Genomic DNA, 19,724 nt, shown 5'->3' with positions numbered 1-19,724 from the left:
TGTGGTGTGGTGCTGAGAAGAATGTATATTCTGTTGATTTGGGGTGGAGAGTTCTGTAGATGTCTATTAGGTCTGCTTGGTGCAGAGCCAAGTTCAAGTCCTGGATATCCTTGTTAACCTTCTGTCTCGTTGATCTGTCTGATATTGACAGTGGGGTGTTAAAGGCTGCCATTGTTATTGTGTGGAGTCTAAGTCTCTTTGTAGGTCACTAAGGACTTGCTTTATGAATCTGGGTGCTCCTGTATTGGGTGCATATATATTTAGGATAGTTGGCTCTTCTTGTTGAATTGATCCCTTTACCATTATGCAATGGCCTTCTTTGTCTCTTTTGATCTGTTGGTTTAAAATCTGTTTTATCCAAGACTGGAATTGCAACTCCTGGTTTTTTTGTTTTTGTTTTTGTTTTTGCTTTCCATTTGCTTGGTAGATCCTCCTCCATCCCTTTCTTTTGAGCCTATGTGTGTCTCTGCACATGAGATGGGTCTCCTGAATACAGCACACTGATGGGTCTTGACTCTTTATCCAATTTGCCAGTCTGTGTCTTTTAATTGGGCATTTAGCCCATTTACATTTAAGGTTAATACTGTTGTGTGTAAATTTGATCCTGTCATTATGATGTTAGCTGGTTATTTTGCCCATTAATTGCTGCAGTTTCTTCCTAGCATCGATGGTCTTTACAATTTGTCATGTTTTGCAGTGGCTCGTACCAGTTGTTCCTTTCCATGTTTAGTGCTTCCTTTAGGAGCTCTTGTAAGGCAGGCCTGGTGGTGACAAAATCTCTCAACATTTGCTTGTCTGTAAAGGATTTTATTTCTCCTTCACTTATGAAGCTTAGTTTGGCTCGATATGAGATTCTGGGTTGAAAATTCTTTTCTTTAAGAATGTTGAATATTGGCCCCCACTCTCTTCTGGCTTGTAGGGTTTCTACCGAGAGATCTGCTTTTAGTCTGATGGGCTTCCCTTTGTGGATAACCTGACTTTTCTCTCTGGCTGCCCCTAACGTTTTTTCCTTCATTTCAACCTTGGTGAATCTGACAATTATGTGTCTTGGAGTTGCTCTTCTCGAGGAGTATCTTTGTGGTGTTCTCTGTATTTCCTAAATTTGAATGTTGACCTGCCTTGCTAGGCTGGGGAAGTTCTCTTGGATAATATCCAGGAGAGTGTTTTCCAGCTTGGTTCCATTTTCCCCATCACTTTCAAGTACACCAATCAAACATTGATTTGGTCTTTTCACATAGTCTTATATTTCTTGGAGGCTCTGTTCATTTATTTTTACTCTTTTTTCTCTTCTCTTTTCACTTCATTTCATTAATTTGATCTTCAGTCACTGATAACTTTTCTTCCACTTGATCAAATTGGCTACTGAAGCTTGTGCATGCATCAGGTAGTTCTCTTGCCATGGTTTTCAGCTCCATCAAGTCATTCAAGGTCTTCTCTACACTGTTCTAGTTAGCATTCATCTGATCTTTTCTCAAGGTTTTTAGCTTCCTCGCGATGGGTTCGAACATCCTCCTTTAGCTCAGAGAAGTTCGTTATTACCAACTTTCCAAAGACTACTTCTGCCAGCTCGACAAAGTCATTCTCCATCCAGCTTTGTTCTGTTGCTGGTGAGGAGCTGCGAACCTTTGAAGGAGAAGAGGTGCTCTGGTTTTTAGAATTTTCAGCTTTTCTCCTCTGGTTTCTCCCCATCTTTGTGGTTTTATCTACCTTTGGTCTTTGATGATGGTGACCTACAGATGGGGTTTTGGTGCGGATGTCCTTTTTATTGATGTTGATGCTATTCCTTTCTGTTTGTTAGTTTTCCTTCTGACAGTCAGGTCCCTCAGCTGCAGGTCTGTTGGAGTTTGCTGGAGGTCGACTCCAGACCCCGTTTGCCTGGGAGGTATCTCCCAGTTAGGCTGCACAGGGGTCAGGGACCCACTTGAGAAGGCAGTCTGTCTGTTCTCAGAGCTCAAACACCATGCTGGGAAAACCACCACTCTCTTCAAAGCTGTCAGACGGTGGGGGATGTTTAAGTCTGCAGAAGTTTCTGCTGCCTTTTGTTCAGCTATGCCCTGCCCCCAGAGGTGGCGTCTGCAGAGGCAGGTGGGCCTCATTGAGCTGCGGTGGGCTCCACCCAGTTCGAGCTTCCCGGCCACTTTATTTACCTACTCAGGCCTCAGCAATGGCAGACGCCCCTTCCCCAGCCAGGCTGCCACCTAGCAGTTCGATCTCAGACTGCTGCGCTAGCCGTGAGCAAGGCTCCCTGGGTGTGGGACCCACTGAGCAAGGCACGGGATGTAATCTTCTAGTGTGCCATTTGCTACGACCGTTGGAAAAGCACAGTATTTAGGTGGCAGTGTCCTGATTTTCCCGGTACAATCTGTCACGGCTTCCCTCAGCTGGGAAAGGGAAATCCCAGACCCCTTGCACTTCCCAGGTGAGGCGATGCCCCGCCCTGCTTCAGCTTGCCCTCCATGGGCTGCACCCGCTGTCCAGCCAGTCCCAATGAGATGAACCAGGTACCTCAGCTGGAAATGCAGAAATCACCTGTCTTCTGCATCAGTCACACTGGGAGCTGCAGACCGGAGCTGTTCCTGTTCAGCCATCTTGGAACAGACCTCACAATTCAACTTTTTAAAGAAAAAACCTTGTCACATAGTGCCAGGCCAACTCTGATCCTTTTCAATCTCCATGGCTTATATTACAGGAATCTCTTCCCTCTGATCCTGATTTTACTTTCTGATGAGTTGTATATTACTTCCTATGATGTTTATGTTTTTATGTTAGTATGCAGATGTTTTGCTTGGATATCTAGGAACCTGAGAACTAGGTTTACTTGCATATTCTCTCTGGAGCCATTGATAAATAAGAGGGTATCAGTTTGATTTCTTTGAGTACAAGTGAGGGAAATCCTAACCCAAAAAGGCTTAAGCCAAAAGCAGCATTTAGTAACTCATAAAACTGAGGAGTCTAGGAGTTAAATTGCCAAACAAGTCATCAAAATCCAGTTTTATCTGCTCTATCACCTTCATTTTGGAGCCATTATCACACATCTCCTTTGATTCCAAATATTGTTTATATAATCTTGTGTTCAAATTCAAGAAGAAAGAATTAGTCTTTTTTTCCAAAAGTCCCAGCTAGTCTGTGCATTTCAGTGACTAATGATGTTGCATCCAACTTCCTGAATCTATGCATGTAATGCAGGGTATAATTGGCTAAACTTGTCATATTCCCAACCTAGAATCAGATGGAAGTTGACTTCATCTTAACTATAGGAAGAGTTATTATTGGAAGTATGGTGAATGAATCCAAGGTGGCTCAAAAAGAAACCCAAGTGTCCACTACAGGGAAGATTGCCATCATTTCTTCATAGACAGGTTAATTTGATGGAAAATTCTACATATAACTTAGTAATCAATGGAAAACATTCATATAAAAAGGAATTCTGCATAATAAACGATTAAAAGATAGGAAAATCTATATGATTTCTTACCATTTCCCTGCTTGCTGTCATTCCTAAGTTCAGTATTCAGGCCTGTACAAAACTTCATCCTTATCAGGGCCATCCTGAAGCTTGTGTTTACTTGTGATTGATTTGACAGCCTTTTGTTCTCTCAGGATTTCTTTAAATCATGTCTTAGATTCCTGGTAATAGAGAGTTTTCCCTCTTAACATTATTTTAGCAAACCTGCTAATGATTAGTTCAAACTAGCTTTAGTCACCTTTGTTCCAGAAAAATATGTTTACTACTTAACCCAGACTGAGAAGCAAATTTTTAGACAACTTCTGGGAATGTCAGATATAGTTTACTAAAAGGGATAAATGGAAGGCATTTTAAATACAACTGGATTTACTTTTTGTGGAGTTTCCTTATAAGGGAACTAGTCATAGAACTTGTATATCTAATGTCCTAAATTAGTCATTTTAAAGCTATAATCTTAGAAGAATATAAGGAGGTTTTCAATTAAACACAGTGGGTTGAACACATGAGCTTATCTTATTCCCTCATGAAACCTCTTTGAACATGATATAAAAAAGAATTTTAAAAAGCAGAAAGGCATAAACCCATAAGTACAGAAAAAAATGGGAGAATAAACAATAGTGACAAGAATATCAACAAAACTTATTTTTTTGAACAGGAAATATACACATGTAGTTCACAAAACAAAATATTAAAATGTGGAGTAAAAAGGCTGATTCTCATTTTTGTCTCCATCTTCCTTCATTTTCTGTTGTCCTTGTATCCTCATTTATAGTCTTCTAGCTTTTCTTTAGGCGTATGCAAATTTTTTTCCACACAAAACGTGCATGCTATAGATTTCTGGACCCTGTTTGTTTGTTGGTTTGTTTGTTTTAAAAATGTATTTTGGATTGCTTGAGCCCAGGATTTCAAGACTGTGGTGTGCGATGATCATGCCAGTGAGTTTCCAGTGCACTGCAGCATTGGACAATGAAGCAAGACCCCATGTTTGTTTGTTTGTTTGTTTGTTTTGAGACAGAGTCTTACTCTGTTCCCCAGGCTGGAGTGCAGTGGCATGTTCTTGGCTCACTGCAGCCTCCGCCTCCTGGGTTGAAGAAATTCTCCTATCTCAGCCTTCCTAGTAGCTGGAACTACAGTCACATGTCACCAAACCCAGCTAATTTTTGTATTTTTAGTAGAGACAGGGCTTCATCATATTGGTCAGGCTAGTCTCAAACTCCTGACCTCAGGCAATCCACCTGCCTCAGCTTCCCGAAGTGCTGGGATTACAGGCGTGAGCCACCATGCCCGGTCAACCTCATCTCTTAAAAAAAAAAAAGTATCTTGGAGATTACTGTTCATGATTTTCTATTTATATTTTTCTATTTTTTTCTATATTTATATCACACATATATTTCCTTAAAACCAATTAGTTTACCAATTTTTTTTCTAATTGAGAGGAATTATGAAGACTTACTTTTTACAGCTATTTAATGATCCCTAGTTGTACAGTAATTCTTAAATGCTTTTAATCTCTATCTTCTGTTCTTACAATATGAGGTAAACATTGCTCAGAGAACATGGAAGTTGAAATAAGCTTGTAACAGGACTGAAATCATGATTTTTGTGCATGCATAGCAGCACAGTAATGGGTCATTGTCTGAGGTATAGTATATTTTTTAATCATTCCTTTTTCTCATTTTCTCTATCCCCCATTGGTCTCAGTAGTTCTTATGAGATATTTAAGAAATAGATTTTACTGCTTTTAGTAAGGCAAATTTGGGCATCTAGCCAGAACATATCCATCTTCTCTCTTCCCTCTCCCTGTCTCCCCCTTCCTCTCTTTGGCATCCCCCTCCTCTCCCTTCTCCTTCCCTCACTATTTTTTCATTTTTCTTCCGTCCTTTTCTTTTTTTTCTTAACAGTCACTCCAGTACTCCAAATGATTCAGTAGACACACCTGTTTGATCAGTTTTTGATCATTTGAGAATTATGATAGTGATCCTGTGGAGGGAAGGATTGTATAAGTTTGCTTTAGAAAAAAACAACATTTTAAGCAGATGTAGTGTTTCCGAGTTGAGAACTCAAAGTTAGCGTTTCCCAGCTACATCACTATTGACATTTTTGACTGGATAATTTTTTATTATGAGGGCTGGCCTGTACATTGTAAGATGTATAACAGTATCCCTAGCCTCTTCTCAGTGATGCAAATAAAACCCTTGGTTGTTAGAACCAAAAATATCTCCAAATATTGCCAAATGTCCCTTGAAGTACAAACTTGTTCATGGTTGAGAACCAGTAATCTAAATGAACTCTTGTGTGTGCAAATTCAAACAGCAACACATGTACCACTTCCTAATTACTATATCACAATTATTTACCTAAAAACTACACAGCCATCAAAATTGAATGAGTGGGTAGAAAAATATTAGAAATTTTAAAATTGAACCTTTGAAAAGATGACAAAGAAACTTTAAAAATGTTTCTGCGACCATTACTTGGGTATCTGATGTAAAAAAGGAACTTTTAGACTCTGTGGATAATAAAGAGAACCTGCCTTCAAGTCTAAAGTTTTGGCTCTCATTTTATTTTCAGTGATGATAAGGGAAGCACATCTTTATTTTGGCAAAGTAGAATCTATTTAGGCTTCTTAAAATGCCAACTTTGGGGATATGCAATCAATAAACATAATTATAATGTAATGCCTTTTAAAATATACTGAAAATGAAGATAGACTTTTCAACAAGTACTATTGGGATAGCTAGATTTGCATATAGAAAAAAATAAATTGGATCCATTGCTCACACAAGGATAAATTTCAATTGGATTACATTTAAGTGAAAGAAATGAAACCAGGACATGGTAGCACATGCCTATAGTCCTAGCTACTTTCCTAGATACTTGGGAGGCTGAAGCAGGAGAATCGCTTGAGCCCAGGAGTTCAGGGCTGTAGTGCTCTATGACCACACCTATGAATAGCCACTGCACTTCAGCTGGGGCAACATAGCAAGACCTCATCTCTAAACAAACAAACAAAAAAAGGCCGGGGAGAAGGAAAAGAAATGAAATTATACAAGTATTAGGAAAACTAATGGATTTAAACAATGATCATCAGTATACTGCTATCATCACCAAAAAGAGAAGAGTTGTATGTACCTATGTACATATGGAGTAGTAGTCTCACCAAAACAGAGCTTGAATCTGATGAAGCCCTTATAACTAACTACCAAATTATAGGAAACGGGACAAAGAACATATTAACACCATAGGGATGCAGTGAATGAAAATCGGACTCTGAGTAACTGTATAGGAAACATAAACACAAAATTACAGGTATACCTCAAAGATATTGTGGGTTTGGTTCCATACCACTGCAATAAAGCAAATACTATAATTAACAAGTTGCACAAATTGGCTTCTCAGTGCATATAAAAGTTATGTTTACACTACACTGTAAACTATTAAGTATGTGATAGCATAATGTCTTTAAAAATCAAGTACATATCTTAATTTTAAAATGCTGTGCTGCTAAACGTTGCTAAACAGTTATCTGAGGCTGCAGTGAGTTCACAGCATCTTTTTGCTGTTGAAGGGTCTTGCCTCTGTTTTGATGGCTGCTGACTGATCAGGATGGTGGTTGTCGAAGTTTGGGGTGGTTGTGGCAATTTCTTAAAATAAGACAATAATGAAGTTAGCCACATCAATTGATTCTTCCTTTCAGAAAGATTTCCCTGTAACATGCAATGCAGTTTGAGAGCATTTTACCCACTGTAGAACTTACTTGAAAATTTGAATCAATCCTCTCAAACCCTGCCACTGCCTTATCAACTAAGTTTATGGCATATTCTGAATTATTTGTTGCCATTTCAGCAATATTCACATCTCCACCAAGAGTCCATCTCAAACCACTTTCTTTGTTCATCCATAAGAAGCAACTACTCATCCTCTGAAGTTTTCTCATGAAATTGCAGCATTTCAGTCACATCTTCACACTTTTCTTATTTTAGTTCTCTTGCTATTTCCAATACATCTGCAGTCACTTCCTCACTGAAGTCTTGGGCCCCTCAAAGTCATTTATGAGGTTGGAATCTATTTCTTCCAAACTTCTGGAATGTTGATATTTTCACCCCCCATGAATTACTGAATCACAGATGTTCTTAATGGCATCTAGAATGATGGGTTCTTTCCAGAATATTTTCAGTTTACTTTGCCCAGATTCATCCACTATCTATAGCAGCTATAACATTATAAAATTTGTTTCTTAAATGTAAGGCTCGAAAGTTAAAATTACTCCTTGATCCATGGGCTGCAGAGTGGATATTGTGTTAGCAGGCATGAAAACAACATTCATCTCCTTGAACATCTCCATCAGAGCTCTTGAGTGACCAGGTACATTGTCAGTAGGCAGTAATCATTTGAAAGGAATCATTTTTTTTTCTGAGCAGTAGGTGTCAACGGTGGGCTTAAAATATTCAGTAAGCCATGCTGTAAAAAAAGATGTGCTGCTATCCAGGCTTTGTTGTTCCATTTTTAGAGCACAGGCACAGTAGATTTAGTATAATTCTTAAGGGCCCTAGGATATTTGGGATGGTTAGTGAGCATTGGCTTCAACTTTAAGTTACCAGCTGTATTAGCTCTTCACAAGAGAGTCAGACTGTCCTTTGAAGTTTTGAAGCCAGGCATTGACTTCTTTTCTCTAATTGTGAAAGTCCTAGGCATCTTTTTCCATTAGAAGGCTTTTTTGTCTACGTTGAGAATATGTTTAATGTAGCAACCTTCATTGATTATCTTGGCTAGATCTTCTTAACTTGATACAGCTTCTACATTAGCACTTACCTCGTACTTTTATGTTACGGAGGCGACTTCTTTCCTTATACCTCATGCACTAACCTGCTAGCTTCCGACTTTTCTTTTGTAGCTTCTTTGCCTCTCTCAGTCTTTTAGAATTGAAAAGAGTTAAGGCTTGCTCTGGATTAGGCTTTGGCTTAAATGAAGGAAAAGTTGTAGCTGTTTTGATCTTCTATCCAGACCACTAAAACTTTCTCCTTATCAACAATAAGGTTTTTTTTATTTTCTAATTTGTGTGTTCACTGGAGTAGTACTTTTAATCTCCTTCAAGAACTTTTCCTTTACATTCACAAAGTGGCTAACTGGTGCAAGAGGTTCAGCTTTTGGCATGCTTGGCTTTTGACTGCCTCCCTCACTAAGCTCAATCATTTCTGTTGTTTTATTTGAAGTGAGAGATATGCGACTCTTCCTTTCACTTGATCACCTAGAGGCCAGTATGGAATTATTAAGTGCCCTAATCTCAATATTGTTTCTCAGGGATAATATGGAAGCCCTCGGAGCAGGAGAAAGGTTGGGGAATAGCCAATCAGTTGAAGAGTCAGACCACATACATTTATTGATTAAGCTCATCTTATACAGGTGCAGTTTGCCATAGTGGATGTAATAATAATGAGAAAGTTTGAAATATTGTGAGGATTACAAAATGTGACACAGACACAGAGTGAGCACATGCTATTGGAAAAATGCACTAATAGATTTGCTCCATGCAAGGTTGCCACAGACCTTCAGTTTTTTAAAAAGTGGAGAAAAAGGTAATATCTGCAGAGTGCAAATTTTTAAAAAAATGAATGCGGGCCGGGCGCGGTGGCTCAAGCCTGTAATCCCAGCACTTTGGGAGGCTGAGACGGGCGGATCACGAGGTCAGGAGATCGAGACCATCCTGGCTAACATGGTGAAACCCCGTCTCTACTAAAAATACAAAAAACTAGCCGGGCGAGGTGGTGGGCGCCTGTAGTCCCAGCTACTCGGGAGGCTGAGGCAGGAGAATGGCGTAAATCCAGGAGGTGGAGCTTGCAGTGAGCTGAGATCTGGCCACTGCACCCCAGCCTGGGCGACAGAGTGAGACGCCGTCTCAAAAAAAAAAAAAAAAAAAAAAAAAATGCGGTAAAACAAGGTATGCCTTTACAAGGCAAAATAGAGAAAGGAGCCTGTAGTACAGACATGTCTTCTAATTGCAGTGCATGGATTGTATTTAAAGCTCAGTTTAAACAAGTGTAAAAAAAAATTTAATATTATAAAAAATATTTATAGTCCAACTGGGAAAATAGGACCACTGAACTACATATTTGCTGAAATTAAAAAATGATTAATTTCTTTGGTATGATAATACTGAATAGGTTATGTTTTTCTTATGTTTTAGAAATATATACTAAACTACAGACAAAATAATGCAATATCTAGGATTTGTTTTTAAATATGGGAGAAGGGAGTGACTCCTAAAGGAATAGCATGAGGGAGTTTTTCTGGATGAACTGTTCTGAATTGTGTAATACTAATCACAAATCTGCACATGTGCTAAAATTTATATAACTGACACCAAAAGGGGGAAAAGAGTCAATTTTATAGTATCTTCATATTTAAAATAAAATTTTAAAATTTATATTATGGAAAGGATGAAGAGAGCAATAGATGAAACAAGATAGATCATGACTTGCTAATATTTGGAGCTCCGTGATGGCACTGAGGTTTTCATTATGTCATTCTGTCTACTGAAAATTCTTACGTATAATTATTTAGAATATAATGTAAAAGCTTGGAATATTTGAAATCGTAGATGGCAAATTTAGGAAAATAACTGCAAAATGAAGGTATCCTAGCATTGCAAACTTGCTTAGTGTGGTAGTCATTGGAATGTAATTGGACAAAGCTATAAGCAAATGGAAGTGTTATGATTAAATACATTCTATCTCATATACATTTATATGTGAAGTTATTCTCATAAAGCTTTGTTTGCATTTTTGTTTGTTTGTTTAGGATGAGAGAGGCTGCAAGAAAAATAGAAGAAAGGCATTTTTCCAACCATGCAACACATGTTGAATTTCTGCCTGTTGAATGGCGGTCAAAACTTACTCTTGATGGAGGTATATTTTGTTTAAAAATTGAATGATTTAGCCAATGGCAAACTTTTACCAAAACAAATGCAGAAAGTTTTAGAAAATACTTCTGGTTCATTGAGAACATAGTGTCTTCAATTTAATTGTCTTGAAGTATACTCACCCTTTGTTCTAGGTTATTTAAGAAAATAAAATCCATTGATTTCTAAAATAATTATACTGACTAATATCATTTGAACCACTATATAGATTTCATAGATAGCGCTATTTTCATGCATGCCCTCTGTGGATTGTGAGGGCGGATGGAGGGATATAGTGGAAACAAGATGTTTTCTAAAATTTTTGACACTGAGTTGATTTGTCAGCACTTTAAAAATATTTGTTTTCCACAATTCCATACGAGCTTACATTTTTCTTTCTAATAATTTTCCCCTCATAATCGAAAAATAAAAATCTCAGGATTTTTTTTTCCTTTGTTTTTCATATGTTCCCTGGGCTGGTGAATTACAATCTAGCATAGAGAATTTGTATATTTGTTTAAATAAAATCAGTTTAGTTGTCTTCCTTAAAGATCTGTCATCAACTAAAATATGTGTCTTTCTTTACACAAAGTTATGTCCGTTAAATATTAAAATCATAAAGACAGAACGTTTAGATTGATTATTTACATAATCTGCAAAATGAAAGAGTTGTTATACTGGTTATAATATTAGCAGCTGCCATTTGCGGAGCCTTTTGCTATGTACCTGGCAGTCTGCTGTGCGTTTTGCATGGAGTATCTCATTTAATTGTCTCAAAAATTCATGAAATACCTGCTGTATTTTCTCCATTTTACTGATAAAACTGAAACTCACTAAAAGGCAAATTTAAGAGTGGCAGGCAGAATCTAGCTCTGTATGATGGCAGATTCCATGTTTATCACAGTGTTAAACTGCCTCCCTGGGTGATTTATAAGAATTTGTCCAGGTCTGTGATTCTGTCTCATAGTCAGTTATGATTTATAAGGACTCGTCCAGGTCTGTGATTCTGTCTCACAGTCAGTTAGGAATGTCAGTTGTAGTTGATCAAACCCAAATTGCATCAAAAATTGTAATGAGTTAAAAAAAAGAAAAAAAAAGGAATGTTATTGACCAAAACAGATCTCAGCAGCAGTGGTTGATATGTAAAGTTCTAGTGTAATAACAACATGATCCCTTGAACTTCTCCCATTCATACAGGTAAATTGCTCAGGCTTCTCAGGAAAGTATATAATATGGATGAATTACCATTTAGTAAAACTCCTGAGTTTGTAATTTCTGTTAGGTTTAAGCTACTTTGGTAGTATAAAAGGCATTCTGATGAATGAAAGAAGCCAGTCTTAGGCTGGGCGCAGTGGCTCACACCTGTAATCCCGACACTTTGGGAGGCTGAGGCAGGTGGATCATTTGAGGTCAGGAGTTTGAGACCAGCCTGGCCAACGTGGTGAAACCCTGTCTGTACTAAAAATACAAAAAAAAATCAGCCGGGCTTGGTGGTGGGCATCTGTAATCCCAGCTACTTGGGAGGCTGAGACACGAGAATCACTTGAACCCAGGAGACAGAGGTTGCAGTGAGCCAAGATCATGCCACTGCACTCCAGCCTGGGTAACAGAGTGAGACCCTGTCTCAAAAAAAAAAAAAAGGTAGTCTTGGAAGTTTATATACTTTATGCTTCCATTTTCATGACATTTTGGAAAAGGCAAAACTTCAGGGACAGAGAACAGATCATTGATTAGCAGGAGTTAGGGGAAGCAAGGAGGATTTGAATTTATAGGAGCAGCATGTAGAAGTTTTTCAGGGTGATAGAACAGTTCAATATCCTGATCCTGGCAGTAGTTACATAAAACTACACATGCATTAAAACTCAGAGTCAATTTTATTGTGTGTAAATTTAAAAATAATTTTAAAAGGGTATCTACCTACAGCACACATCATTGTGTTCTTTGGCAGTGAAAGGCTAAAACCATTTCCTTTAAATCAGGAATAAGCCAAAGATATCCACTCTTACAATTTAAACATTCTGCTTGAAAGTCTTAGCAGTGCAGTAAGATAAGAAAAAGAAGTAATAGTTACAAAGACTCAGAAACATCTGTTTTGATTTGTAGATCATATGGTTGTCTACTCAGAATATATAAAAGAATATACAGAAAAATTATTAGGCCAGGCAGAGTGGCATGTGACTGTAGTCCCAGCTACTCAGAGGCATAGGCAGGAGGATCACTTGAGTCCAGGAGTTCTGTGCTGTAGTGCACTATGCCAAGCAGGTGTTCACACCAAGTTCACTATCAATATGGTGACCTTTCAGGAGCAGGGAGAGGTGAAAGAGCCCAGGTTGGAGACAAAGCAGGCCAAAACTCCTGTGATGATCATTAGTGGGATTACACCTGTGAATAACCACTGCACTCCAGCCTGGGTAACGGAGAGACCCCATATCCGGGAAAAAAGAAAAAGAAAAAAAAAATTATTAGAATTAATAAAGTAATTTATTAGGGTTGTGACATAGAAATTCCATATATAAACATAATTGCATTTCTGTATACCAAGAGCAGACAAATAGCATCAAAAATATAAAGTTCCAAGAAATAAATCTAGCAAAAGAAGTATATTTATGTTACAAATTAAAGAAACAAAAGACCTTAAACACAACTTAAAGATAATTTCCTTAGATTGGAAAATTCGTTATTCTAGAGGTGTGGATTCTCCCAAATCGATCTATAGATTCCATGTAATTCCAATCAGGATATCCAGAGTTTTTCCATGAAACTTGACAAACAGATTCTGAAATGATTATCAAAGAACAAAGGGCTAAACAATCAAAGTCAAGAGACAGCACACGGAATGTGATAAAATATTTGCAGACTACCCATCTGACAAGAGATTAATAACCAGAATATATAAGGAGCTCAAACAACTGTATAGGAAAAAAAATCTAATAATCTTATCAAAAAAATGGGCAAAAGATTTGGTAGGTATTTCTCAAAAGACGACATACAAATGGCAAACAGGCATATGAAAAGGTGCCAATGTCATTGATCATCAGTGAAAGGCAAATCAGAACTACAATGAGATATCTCACCCTAGTTAAAATGGCTTATATCCAAAAGACAGGCAATAACAAATGCTGGTGAAATGTGGAGAAAAGGGAACCCTCGTACACTGTCAGTAGGAATGTAAATTAGTACAACCACTATGGAGAACAGCTTGGAGGTTCCTCAAAAAACTAAAAATAGAGCTACCATATGATCCAGTAATCCCACTGCTCGGTATATATTAAAAAGAAAGGCATTCAGTATATTCAGTAGATATCTGCAGCATCCTGTGTTTGTTACAGCACTGTTTACAATAGCCAAGATTTGGAAGCAACCTAAGTGTCTATCAACAAATGCATGGATAAAGAAAATGTAGTACATATGTACAATGGATTACTATTTGGCCATAAAAAAGAATGAGATCCTGTCATTTGAAACAACATGGATGGAACGGGAGGTCATTATATACTCAGGCACAGAAAGACAAACAGCAGATGTTCTCATTTGTTGGATCAAAACAACAACTTATGGAGATAGAGAGCAGGCTGGTTATCAGAGGCTGGGAAGGATACTGGGGAGGTGGGGATGGTTAATAAGTACAAAAAAATAGAATGAATAGGACCTAGTATTTGATTGCACAACAGGGTGACTATAATCAATAATAAATTAGTGGTACATTTTTAAATAACTAAAAGAGTAGTACTGGATTGTTTGTAACACAAAGGATAAATGCTAGAGGGGTTGGATACCCCATTTTCCATGACGTGATTACTATGTATTACATGCCTGTATCAAAATATCTCATGTACCCCATAAATGTATATACCTCCTATGTACCCATAAAATGTAAAAAAAAAAAAATAAAATGAAATAAAAAAGGAACAAAGGTCTGAAAATAGCCAAAACACAGAATGACGGATTTGAGGGGTACAGTCTTGACCTACTAGGTAGCCATACCTAGTACTGTATTCAAACTTCTGTAAATATCCTTGGCACAAGGATAGGCAAATAGACCTGTGTACCAGATTAGGGATTCCCTAAACAGGAAACCTGTCATACCTGGCATTACAGATCGTTGGTGAAAGGATGGCCTGTTCCATAAATGGCATATGGTAACTGGGTGTCCTATGGGGGAAAAAAGTAAAAAATGATCTCTACTTCACATTTCACATGGATCAGAAACATGATAATATGAAAGCCAAGACCTTAAAACTTTCTAGAAAAATATACAAAACACTATCTTTACAATCTCAAGGTGCAGGGAAAGAATTCTTAATATACAAAAAAATGCAACTATAAACTAACAAATTTGATTGGATTAAAATTAAGGACTTCTCTTTACCAATAGACCATAAAAAACGAAAGACAAGCCACAAACTGAGAAAAAGATGTTACAACAGAGCAACAGATATAACCGCCAAAGGTTTCATATCCAGAATAAAGGACAAGAAACTTAAGTGGGAAAGAAAAGATTTTTTAAATTTATGTATGTATATTTTTTTCTAGTAATCAAGGAGATGCAAATTAAAGCCACAGTGAAGTATCGTTCATACCCATCAAGCAAAAATTTAAGAAAGTGACAGTACCAAGTGTTGTTGGGGTGGTATAGCAGTGAGAGTTTTCATTCACTATTTTTGGGAATGAAACTTGGTATATCACTTTGGAAGATTTAACATCATCTTATAAAGTTGAAGGTGCATGTGCCCTTTGACACAGTAGTTCCAGTTCTTAGAGATATACTCTAAAGAAACTTAAACATGTGCACCAGGAGACATGTAAAACAGTGTTATTTAGGATCATGATTTATAAGTAGTAGCCAAAAACCAGAAACTCAAATAACTCTAGAAAGAGAATGGATAAATTTTGATATAGGTATAGAGTGGCATATTATACAACAGTGAAAAAGAGTGGATTGCAGCTATATGCATCAACTTGGATGAATCTCAGAAACATAAGATTGGGTGGAAGAGTGCAAGCAAACCATAGATAATACCTCAATTTACACAGTGTTCAGAATCAGGTAAAATACTTAGGCTCTGGCACATAGTAAATTCTGTAGAAGTAATTGGGTGCAGTTATTAATATTATTGGACATGTAAATCTATAAGGAAAAGGAAAAGCACAATTAATACAAACCTCTTACCTGTAGTTAGTTCTCCCTCTCTGCTAGAGAGGCCTGTGATCATTTCAGAATATATGGTGGGTTTGTAAGATACTAGCAGTATTCTTAAACTAGATGATATGAACATGTTTTTCTTTTTATAAATTATTCTTTAAACTGCCCATTCATAATTAAATACCTTTATTTATATGTGTCTGTATTTCACAGGAAAAACTTTTTTTGGAAATGCATTAAAATGACATTTGAAGTATTTTCAGATCAGCATGGTAGTACACCTTTCACTTTTACAATTTAAAAATAGGTACAGCCTGTAAATATGTTGTACAACCACAAACAGCAACAATATTTCCCTTTACAATTAAAAAAAAAAAAAAAGACCTTTTGCTTGTCTTTGCCTTCCTGTTATTACATTGTATTAAAGTGGAGCAATAAATAAAATAACCTAAGCCAATAAAGTGAAAAGGAATAAAAGAAATTTTGTTTCACTAAAATTATATGCCTTCTGCTCACCTTGTGCTTTCAAATCACAGTATTCATCCAAGTATAGTGCTTTGTATTTCTATAAGAAATGTAAAATTTTCTGTATCTCTAATACTTTTATTAGGTGTCTAATAGAATAATCTTTCCATGGTAGAATTTCCATAGGTTAGGCATAACTCGTGGAAGGGTGTACTGGTTTGAAAATCAGTTTATGTAGTAATTTTTTTCAATAGAGTAAATTACACCACCTTTATCTTGTTTACTGGTAAACATTGCTGATTTATTTGCCTTTGTGCATATTTGTGATCTGACAGTTCTTGTCCACAGAATCTTTGGCTCACTAAAGATAGATGCAAATTGTAGGACGACTTTTTAATTTGTTACTGGTTGCCACCGGTGGCTCTAGGCAGTCTACATGTGTATTGCCAAGCTGAAGGTGCATAGATCAAAAAAACAGGCTAGGTGCATGCCTCACAACTGTAATCCCAGCACTTTGGGAGGCCTAGGCAGACAGATCACTTGAGGTCAGGAGTTAGAGACCAGCCTGGCCAACATAGTAAAACCCCATCTCTACTAAAAATACAAAAAGTAGCTGGGCGTGGTGACATGCGCCTGTAATCCCAGCTACTCCGGAAGCTGATGCAGGAGAATCGCTTGAGCCAGTGAACCGAGATCACCCCACTGCCCTCCAGCCTGGGGGACAGAGCAAAACTCCATCTCAAAAAGGAGAGGAAACAGAAAAGGAGGTACAAAAAGACTTGGGATTGTGTTTTGACACTTGTTCTAAAATATGTGGCCTCGTTTTGCTCTGGGTACCCCTGAATTTCAATACAAAAGCCATAACATACAAAAAAGGGTGACGCTTTATAGATTTGATAACGGCTTTCATCCTTTAGTGTTTCTTTTCATCTCCTATTTTGTCTTTTACTGTTTTTTTCTTGCAGTGTTTTACAGGAAAGGAAGACTCATTGGAGCCAAAGCTGGTCTTGAATATTTAAATGTTAAATAGTTACTATTTCAGGCAATGTAATTTTCTTCGCTATTATTTCCGTATAACAGAGACTTTCTGTAAGTTTAATTTACTTGTTTTTTGCTTGTTTTTGTAGATACTGTTGATTCCATTACTCCTGACAAAGTACGAGGTTTAAGGGATATGCTGAACAGCAGTGCAATGGACATAATGTATTATACTAGTCCGCTTTATAGAGATGAAGTAAGTATCATGATTATCTTGCTGGTGGGTATTTTTTAGTGGTAGCTTGTAAATGTCCTGAATTTTTACATTTTTTTAAGCAAATGAGAAATTACAGGAATTCATTATAAATAGCCTACTTTTAACAAATTTGATAGTCTTCAAACGAGATATTAGGACCCTTAATGAAACAGATAGTCTCAGGTGGGGGACTGGTTAGAAAATAGCTCTTTGAGAAATAACAGCGTTCATAAATCTGATTAATTATATCTGTGACTGTTGTCTTCACAAAAGAGTTTTAGACATAAAATGTCCTTTAAATTTTTTGTATATGATGGACGTTTATTGCTTCACTTCTGTAATGAATTCGTACAGTTTTCAAATGGTAGTGGAGCCGATGCCTCCCAAGAGTAACACTGGGGCAAGAGGTGAAGGTTTATTCAAGAAGATGAGAGAATCTCCACCAAATGCATTTTGTCACTTTACTGATAAGAGGGAAGGGAATTCTGTTTAGTAGGAATAACTAACATTTGTTAATTGCCTAACGTGTTAACTTGTTTAATCCTTATTTTAAAAAATCCTGTGAAGTAGGTATGATTAGTATCCTCATTTGAAGGATGAGGAAACTGATGCCAAGAGAGATTTTAAGTCTTGCTCATGGTGTCTCGCTTAATAAGTGGCAGAGCCAGTATTTGAAACCAGGCAATATAGCTTCACGGCTTACACTGTTTACCACTTCTCTCCTCTGTGTTCACAAGATAGCCAGTCTCTCTGTTATTTATTGGCTGATTATTTTGACTTTCCTGGGCCTTTAATCAGTAAATATTTAGTGAGCCCTACTCTGTGCCAAACACAGGCTAACAGGGGGCCACTTTACTGCAGACTCTTACCCTTCATTAGCAGGGAGACAGGGAAAATCAGTACAAGTGTTTGAAAGTAAGATCTGTCACGTTGGTAAAATTTATCAGGAATCCCAGGTAAGATTTGATAATATTTATGTATACTGAATCAGCTGGCTAAAGGTGTTTTGAACTAAATATGGTCTACATGTTTATTGAAAATGTGTTTATTGAGAACTATGTATAAGATACTGTACAAGGATCTTGTATAAGGGGGAGTCTCTGCCTTCAAGAAAGGTTAAAATATTATAATACATAGGTCCACATTTATGAAATGTGTGGAAGGAAGAGAAATCCATGGAAATTTTTGCAATTATTCTTTTTTTCCCTCTGAAAAAAGCATTTAGGCTTATTGCTATAGTACTTAAGATAAATTACATTTCCATATTTCATCATAATCATATATGGCCCCAGTTTTTGTTCTACAAACCATGCAGTAGAAATTACTTTTTGCAAAGTGTATATGGGCTCTAGAGATATAGACTGCCTGATTCCAGTCCCACTGTAACACTTAATTTCTGTATGGCTTCTCTATCTGCAAAGTGGATATTCTAACAAGTAGCTACTTCATAGCATTCTTGTACAGATTAATTGAGGTAATGCTTATATTAACATGTGGCACATGGCAGTCAAGAATTACTATTATTACAGGTACTATAATATCAAATCATTTTAGTTTTTGAATTCTGAGTAAAATTCTCCAATGCTGAAACAGACATATTGCTGCCTATAGATACCTCTGCTTTCATAAGAGAAAGAAGGGTTTGATGTTTTCTGTGGGAGCTTGCTTTTATCAATTTTTTTAATCTAAAAATATTCCTAACTAAGCTTTGAAAAACTAAGTATGGAGTGGAGCCTGACAGGATTTTGTGTATATGTTTTCTGTATAAAGATCTTAGATTTCTTAAGGTTCCATAACCTATAACTATCTTTATAATAGACATGTAAAGCATTTCAGAGTTAACAGGTTTATTGTTTTATATGTATTAACTTATAAATGTAATTTGCCAAATATTTTCTGAGCACATTTTGACACATTTTGTTTTTTTAAGCTAGTAAAGTGGCATAAACTTGGCAAAGGAAGTAACAGATAGTATCGTTTGTATCTCATTTCTCCCCAATATTTTTATGTTCTTGAGGATTGAAAAAGGAAAAAACAGTTCTATCCCATACCCCAATTCTATCTTTATTAATTCAAGTGAGCAATAACAAGGTTGTAACCCAAAATAGTGTTAATAGGAATAAAGAGAAGAGATAGATTCAAAATATGATAGAATTAAGTGGTCTTGAAATGATTTGTTATGGGTGATACAGGAAGGGAAGAGACAGACGATGCTTACAATTTCTAGCTTAGGCAACTCGTAGATGGTTCTGATATTAACTATAAATGGAGGAAGGGGAAGCAGATTTTTGTAGGGGAAGAGAGTAGAACATAAGGAAAATAATGAATTATACTTGTAAATTTTTGGTATGTTTACGATTCCCTTCTGGAGTTGTATAGCGCAGACTATAATATTAGAAGTGAAACCAGTGAGAGTGCAGGGAGGAGGATATCAGAGCGCATGTTACCATACGCATACACATACCTGCATATGTATGATTGGTGGTACCCCTAAGAGGGCTTAAAGCTCTGGTCATTG

The 19,724-nt window shown here is 36.9% G+C and overlaps 1 protein-coding gene across 4 annotated transcripts in view; it reads left to right on the top strand.

The window, feature by feature from the left end:
- The window catches only part of DDHD1 (DDHD domain containing 1), a 120,340-nt gene that overhangs the window by 73,453 nt on the left and 27,163 nt on the right, over nt 1–19,724 (top strand). For all 4 annotated transcript variants that reach the window (XM_011961816.1, XM_011961814.1, XM_011961815.1 and 1 more), the window contains 2 exons: nt 10,265–10,371; nt 17,100–17,206. In XM_011961816.1, coding sequence (XP_011817206.1) covers nt 10,265–10,371; nt 17,100–17,206 — 214 coding nt within the window. The remainder of the gene's footprint in view (nt 1–10,264; nt 10,372–17,099; nt 17,207–19,724) is intronic.

The sequence above is a fragment of the Colobus angolensis genome, unplaced genomic scaffold, assembly GCF_000951035.1.
Source record: "Colobus angolensis palliatus isolate OR3802 unplaced genomic scaffold, Cang.pa_1.0 Scaffold57, whole genome shotgun sequence".
Lineage (NCBI taxonomy): Eukaryota > Metazoa > Chordata > Mammalia > Primates > Cercopithecidae > Colobus > Colobus angolensis.
This window is presented reverse-complemented; position numbering and strand designations above follow the sequence as displayed.